The following is an 8009-nucleotide window of genomic DNA, read 5'->3' as shown; positions in this document are numbered from 1 at the left end:
GGGAGGCCTCGGCCTAGAAGTGGGAGGCAGCAGCGAGATAGCAGAGCCCCCAAAAGTGCAAAATTCTTTGAGAACACGAAGGAAAGAGAAGAACTCTTCACCTGCGATTGTAACACACTCTATTAACACTATCGATTTGAAAAACACAGATCTCGAAGCCCGCTTCAAATTTTGAAACTCCCTACATTTTCGGCTTTTAATATTTTCTGAATTGCCTCTTTCTCATCAGCCAGCTTCCTGAAAAGCATAAAAATGAGACTTTTAAAATTCTGTGTTTAACAAGCAAAGGTAAAATCCCTGCTTTTTTCACTCAATTCTGTAAAAACAAAAAAGGTTTCCTTCTCGTTGTGTTTTAAACTGGAAAAAGGAGTCAGAAATGAAGCCCATAAAATTTGCCTTTCAAAGTTGCTAGGCAGAAGGATTTTTTTTCTTTCTTTCTTGCAACCTATTTGTCTATTCCTAGTTAAGGTTTTTTTTTTTTTTTTTCTTTTTTTAAATGTTTTCTCATTTTAATTAAGCTATTTGGTCTAATAATATGGTAAAGAAAGGGCTCAAAGACCCAGGGGAGCCTCTATGGGAGAATGCTCTTTGAGACACATGCTCACGAGTTCTTGGTCTCAATTATATTAGATATTATCCAAGGCAATTTAATTATTGCCTGTCCATATCAGCCTTGTTTGCCAAGATCTCCCCCAAAAGAAGGATGAAGACAGCCATTCTTCTCTGATTTACTCTGCCAAATTAATTCTGAAAAGACAAGCTGGAACACATCAAAGGAAGCAATTTCCCCATTTACTTTAAGGAAATGAATTTTGTTGCCACATTCCTTAGATTGTTCTAAGTAGGGTGTTCTGTGCCAGAGCTGGCCCCTGACACTTTATGGATTCTAAGGGGAGCGTATGAGGACAGGCGAGAAGAAAATCAAGTGCCTCCACAAGACCATGAGCCGAGAATCCCCAAGTCTCCATCTGTTCTTGCTGTCATGCCCTCCATCCCACCCTCTTTCTAAATCCTGCACAGCCCAAGTCGGCCTGCTGTAGCGTGCCTCTCTATTATCTCCAGCCCTCACTAATTTCAGTCATTCTATTGTCACATAATTTAGGAGGGCAGGGAATTTATTTAATAATTTCTTTGATGCTCTCAGCAAAATGTCAGCACAATCCTCGAACACGGGAGGCACTCAAAAACAAATCTGGAAAGCTCACATGCAATATAGCACTCTGGCTTCGATTCAAAGATTATATACACCAAGTAGAGAAATCTAAATATTTTTCTACCAGATGGTAAAGATGTTCCTGCATTTGTTTCCAGTTTCACCCTCTTATCTACTCAAAGATCTCTGAGGTCTTACTTTTTATGTCTCTATTCTGGATATCTTTTTTTTTTTTAAAGAATTTCTAGAGATAAAAACAATGTCACAAGGAAAAAAAACAGCTTTGCCTTCAATACCGGCAGGAATACAGAAGCCATCCACTGAGTATTTTTAGAAATTCTGGGGGCCATTGTGACAATGGCACCACCACACTGGGTGTCAGAAAACCTGGATTCTATTCTTTGCTTTCCCAAAGAACGAAGACCACACTCGAAAGACTGTCTTCAATCCTCCATCTCCCCCTCTGCAAAAGAATCATCTTTTTCCTCAGTTCACCAACCTTTTCTCTTCCAAGCAGATTTTATAATTTAGAGGCAAAAGTGTTTGACTGAATGTATGGGGACTTGGTTCCTATCTCTAATCGTATCATTAACTTGCTAAGTGACTTTGGGCAAATTATTCTCCTTGGGATACACCCGTCTGTAAAATAAAGGGACTGGCACTACGATCGTTCCCAAGGAGAAGCGTCTCCAAGTCTGTGATCGAGATATTAAACTCAATTACTCCTCCGACAACTTCCTGATTAACTGTATCTGATTCTGACCAACCCACTGATGATGTCCTTATACACTTGGGTGGCTCTATATCAAATATCACCGTATAGAGCTCTCTCTACAATTAATCTCATGCCTTTTCCGAGTATCTGTAACTCCTGGGGTCCAGAATAGTGTCCTGGTTCCTCTGTGTCCTCCTGCTGCACAGACTCTACCTCTGGGAAGAAGGGAACCCACAGGGTCCCTGCCACACTCTTGCTCGCCATTCTAGTGCCTTTTCTCTCTGTCAGCAAAAGGCTGTGCCTGACTAGCAAAGGCTTAATTGCTAAAGAAATGACTACAGTAAAAGACAATTTTGTACCTCTGGAAGTAGTGCAAAAAATCCTGAAAGCCAGGCAACAAAAAGAAAAATAGAACTGGAAAAACCCCTAAAGCACCACTGTTGCCCTGCCCCAGTCACCGCCTGTCTCGTCTTGCCTCTCATGAGCACAGCGCTGAAGCAGAGCTTGCAACGCACGGATAAAATGCCCTGACAACATGACGATGCTTTTTCTATGGAAACTTTCTGTCCTCGGTAACAAGTGATCAGATGCTGGTTTCAAACCATGAAACCAGCTTAATTACACTTCAGAGCATATGTTCTAGCCACCAGTAATAACCACCAGTTCAAAAAGATTAGACTTGAGTGGCCTGGATCTACACTGATGAAAAGAAAGGCCAATTCATGGTGTCCAGCAAGCTTCCCCGCCCCCATCTCAGCTATGGACACTTTTGCTCCAACTATAGAGTAGCACGAGGTTTTATTTTGCTGGCAAATCTTAAGTGAGAGATCAGTCCTTTGTATGAACTACATTTTAGAAATCAAATTCACTTAATTCAACAATATGATAACCACCTTCTACCACCAGGCTCTTCTCAAATCTCTTTATCTTCCATAAGAAGATAGGATTAGATTCACTCTCCCAATTTTACATAGACAAAACAGCCTGGCTGACCAAAACTCGCTGAACTATTTCTACAGGTGGAAGATGGAAAACAGCACTAAGCTAAATGTCACGGTGAAATATGTCAGAGCATGCTGATGACATCTAACCATCTCATAATTTCCTGGAGAGTCCCTCTTCCAAAAATTCTTATCTCAACTTCCTCCAAAATATACTCCAACTTATCAGTTTTCAAGACCTGATTTTTAGTTGAGAAAATATGAGGTTATGATGCGGGATGTAAATTTGTGCATATTCAGAAAGTATAGTTGGGTTGTTATTGAGAAGGTAAACTTAGATATTACATCAATCCAATAGTGTCAAAATCAATCCATAGGCGTCTGCCCTTCTAACTGGAGGAACTCACATGTAAGCAGGGAGATATGCTGCTAGAAATACAAGCCACAGGATCTACTCTCCAAGGCTGGGGAAGCAGAAATATCCTGAGAGGCAGCAGAGAACAATGGACAACAGACTCAAAACCATGGACCTAGTTAAGCCCGAAGCTGGAGGGTGCACACTTAAATGACTTCAGGGCAAAATTCCGCAGTGCAGTCTAGTTCTTCCCCCTTAAACTTGTCATCATTAATTAGCTCTTTGGTGATGCACTGCTGTCAGGAGAGCCAGGGGCTGTCACATTTTGAAGACAGTGTGCCAGGCACCAACCATCCCAGGAGTTTTACACAGATTATCCTACTAAATTCTTATAGCATATTTGCAAGGCATATACAGTATACAATTACCACTTGAAGTGAGGAAAATAAATTTAGGAGATCAAAGGCTGCAGAATCAGCCAGTGGCATACCCTGAACCCAAACCCCTGCCTTTGGAATCTGTGTTCTTTCCGTTTTGATTTGTTTGTTTGTAGTCACTATTACTGGGTTTGTTACTTTTGGTGAATATAAACGTACATATCTAATAAGGGAGCAAGCCAAAATTTAAGTACTGGCTTCCTGTCTGACCCTAATGTCCACAGTGTTGCCATTCTGCCAGGGGACCACCTTCTCATTCAAAAAGTTTCCTTCTTTTCTGATCAACCACTAAAAACACACCCAGTAAACAAGCTCCAATTGAGGACGAGCAATGCAGGCAAAGCTCCTCGGAAACTGTTGTAAACCTGCACTCTGCATTCCTTTCTGGACAAATCTATGCCTCCTGGACTTGAATCTAAAGAAGGAGGCTCACAATCTATGGTGAGAAACACTCAGCCTAGTTACTGAGTGCTCAAGGCCACTCCAAGGCTTAAGACGATAATACATGGAAAGGAAGTGGCCTTGGATAAGGGGCACACACAAGGGAGCTTCAGAGTCTCCAAGTCAGATCAGAGGGACACAGAACCAAGGCTGACCAGAGGGAGGACAACCAGAGTGGCTACTGTTTCCAGCTAAGAAAGCAGCAAGGATCACATGCTCACATTTGCAGAATCCTGGATCTGCCTGTAGAGTGATTTCATAGCCACCGTTTCTTTTCAGATCCCTACAACTCTATGGAGTAAACGAGACAGATTTTATATCACTTTTACAGAGGGTCATAATCCTGGAGATGCTTGGAGACCTCAAGGGCTTGTCCAAGACCACAGAGCCATTTGGGGCAGGGCCTGGATGAGAAACCAAGCTTCCCAATTTCTAGTTCAGTGTCTGTTTCCTACAGCTTGCTTCTTCCCCAAAGCATAAGGCTAACATCCACCAGGAAAGATAATTAAATGGAGGAAATAATACCAATAGAACACAGAGGAAAGAAGGAAGGTGGGATATGTCATCATTTCTTTTTTCTACTGTGGATAAGTGGGTTCCCCTTTCTTCAGCATAAGGCACTCCCTCTCTTTTAAAACAAACTATGGTTATTTCACAAGGTTACAGTATGACTGCTAAAAATACATCATAGCTATACAGATATCTCTCTCGTCTAGAATCATTGCCCACATTTACATGACTGGGCTGAATCTGGTAAGTATATTGCATTTCCTCTTACCTAAGACTCTAGGTCTACAACATAAATTTTTTGTGAACTCAGACTGGGAACAGAACCAGAAAATGTGTTTTAGAGAAATGCGGAGGTTCTAAGACCCCATAGGTGTCCTAAGACATCCGACAGAACTTTCCGGCTCATCTGCGGCAGGACATGCATCAGAGGAACAATACGAGTATAGATGTCGATTAGGAAGCTCTGTATTCATCATTATGGAGACAGAAGGAACTTACACAATCGGAAAACAAAAACACCAAAGAACTGGGGCGGGGCAGGGGAGGTGAAAGCTACAGATTTGGATTCCTTTTACTTTATTCCTTTTTAATTATGAAGCATAATTTTTGAGGTTTGCTACTTTGACACACAAATTTTCTAGAAAGAAGTTCAGAAATTCTGTATGAAGTAAACTGTCAATGGTCTAGGAAGGGGATTAAAAAAAAAAGAGAAAGCCACGATTTATAACAAACCCATTTTAAGTGGATTATTTCTTAATGATGATCATGTGTCAAAAGCAGAAGCAGATTGCTCAGCCCTATTATTTCATCTAGGTTCCCATGATGAGTGTATTTCAGTCAACCAACAGCAGTTGTAAGACATTTTTATATATTTACAAATAACAAAATAATGTTATTAGATGTTAAAATTAAGATAGGAACTGTGCTGCCCTCTGAGATAGGATGGACTTTTTTTTTTTAACTTAGAACCCAATTCTGCTATTAAATAGTGAAATGCCCACATAAGATATCCCAAACCTGAGCTTATCACCATTTAACTACTAAAAAATTTGGAAGCCCGAATACATGAATCATACTTCTTCCTCCCTGATTCACTTATTTCTCATTTCTGTTCAGGCACAATTACCTGTGGACATGTGGATGACAGAGATAATGAACTGAACACAAGAGCTGTGTTTTAGCAAAAGGAAAAATCTGCCTCATTCATACTCTCCAGCCTTCTACATTACACCTTAAAAAAAAAAATTCTGCCAGTACTTATTATTAATATGTTTCACTACTCATCGATTTCCAGAAAGAATATGTTAAGGAACTAACTCATGTATTTGCAATTCTCCATCCATTAAACTTGATCCACCCACCGCTAGCTAATCAATTAACCAGAACCAGAGAGTGCTTTCAGGAGAAATTCAAGATGATCAATCAATACAAGCCAAAGGGCTGAAAACAGCATTTCTATCCTCCTGGAGCTTGTGATTTAAGAACTAGCAGGTTAGCTCTCTCCTCAATTGAACATAAAGAGATCAAAAGACCACTGGCAATACGAGGCAGTATGCCCCAAGGGCCAGATGACGGATTCAGCCTTAAGTGCCCCGATAGTCCAGAAGGAAACATTAAGTCTTGGTGTGTTTAGAAGACACATTATGAAGAAGAAAGAGCTTAAACTTGGCCTTGAAGAATGGGGCAGTCAGGGAAAAATCACGTGATTTTCTACCAAAGGGGCAGGTGATTTTTGCTGTTATGATCCATCTGGAAAACAACAGCCCTGAATGAAAATGAAATATCTTATAAGAACTCTTAGAATTATGCTAGGATGGCCTTTTGATTATTGCTTTTCATACTTAGGGTCTAGGGTGATGTATTCCCAATAACTTGTTAAGACTGGCTTTTGAGAGTTAAAGTGAAGAATCAGCACATAACTGAAAAAAACTGAGATAAACAAAAAGCCACATCAAGGAAAGAGAACAGCTCCCAGGCCATCGAATTGAGTCTGTTCCCTCACTGAACACATTCACTCACAGAACAAGAGAATACACGTTCGCAGGAATCCCCAGCCAGACCTGGAAGCATGGATGATGCTTGGAGAGGCAAGGCCTAGCGATGCTCGCCCACCAGGTCTCCAGGAAAGAGGGAACTTTAGAAAAGTGTTTGTACAGTCTGATATCGAGGCAGATGCAAGCTTGCTGCCAACGGACTTTGAGCATTCTTGGCCTCTTGCAAGACAGCTAGCTGCCCAGGTGTTTGACACCTGTAGAGGCTGAAAGAATGTCCCGGAGCTTCCTCACCGATAAAATAATAATAACTGCACCTAATTTATAGGAGTATTGTTAAGATTAACAGTCCTTGGAACTTAGTAAGGACTATGTGTTTGTAGTTGTTATTATCCTTATTACTTTACAATCAGCATGTTGTCAGTTGAGAAAAGACTAAACTAACGATTATATACACTTCCTCCTCCATCTATTATCATCAAGGACTCCAGTCTGGAGAAATGAGAATCCGCTGGTTATCAGCCATTGTATGGTCCATGTAAGATGCACCCACTTCCCACATGTTGATAAATAGCGACCCCTTGCAGAGAACCACTTCGCAGCAGAACAGACAAGCTGAGGGCCCAGGAATAATGTCACCAACTCTAAGCCCCAAGGGAAAACTCACCACGTAGAGCTTCCGCCAGATGACAGCCCATTCCCGCAGCGTGGATGTGAGCTCCTGCACCAGCGGGAGCTCACCAGGAATCACAGTCTCATGCTGCCTAAAGAGAACCAGACAGATGCCCACGTTACTCCGAGTTGATTATTGCTGTTTTTGTTGATGGAGGTCAGATTTCCCAAAGCTCAAAGATGAGAATGGGTCTGGCTGGGCTTGAAACAAAGCAAAACTTGTCCATTGTGAGAAGGTTTGTGTAGGAGACTTCATAACATCTCAGCGTCTGAGAAAAGAGAAGGAGCCTGAGGACACCACATTACTCAAATGAACTAAGTTTCTGCCAGTTGATGGTCCCAAAGCCCAGCTTTGATCTCCCCATTTTGCATCTCTATGGGAGCCCCAATTACTGAACCAGACTGGCTTCAGCAGTTCCTAGACATGGAAGCCAAAATCCAATATTTTAGCTGGGTCTGCCAAGCCGCCATTTCTGCTGGGAGGGTGGGTGGAAAAGTGTGTATGGTACAAAGGTTCTGGGGCTCGTAAGCCCACACAGCACCTGCCGGGGGAACCGCGGTGGTGCCACCTTCTGGAAAGGTACTAGGTTTTCTTCTCATCTGCAGCCTCTCAGCATAAAAACTGTGTATGTGCCAAACTCCTCACTTACTCACAGGAGACGTGTAACAAAATAGGCCTGACATTTACCCACACAAATCTCTAATATTTTTCTGGTTAGCAAAAGTAGAAAAGGAGAGAGCGAGCAAAGGAATGGAGATTGTGGTAGGATTGCCAGACTTACATAAAAATACAG

General features: G+C 41.7%; 1 protein-coding gene across 1 annotated transcript in view; it reads right to left on the bottom strand.

Moving 5' to 3' along the window:
• Positions 1-8009, bottom strand: part of DOCK5 (dedicator of cytokinesis 5) — a 166112-nt gene that overhangs the window by 130755 nt on the left and 27348 nt on the right. Inside the window, exon 5 of the mRNA XM_011360348.2 lies at positions 7211-7307. Within this exon, the coding sequence (XP_011358650.1) occupies positions 7211-7307 (97 nt within the window). The remainder of the gene's footprint in view (positions 1-7210; positions 7308-8009) is intronic.

Source organism: Pteropus vampyrus, unplaced genomic scaffold, assembly GCF_000151845.1.
Source record: "Pteropus vampyrus isolate Shadow unplaced genomic scaffold, Pvam_2.0 Scaffold53, whole genome shotgun sequence".
Taxonomy (NCBI): domain Eukaryota; kingdom Metazoa; phylum Chordata; class Mammalia; order Chiroptera; family Pteropodidae; genus Pteropus; species Pteropus vampyrus.
Note: the sequence above shows the minus strand (reverse complement) of the source record. Positions and strands in the feature narration are given on the sequence as shown.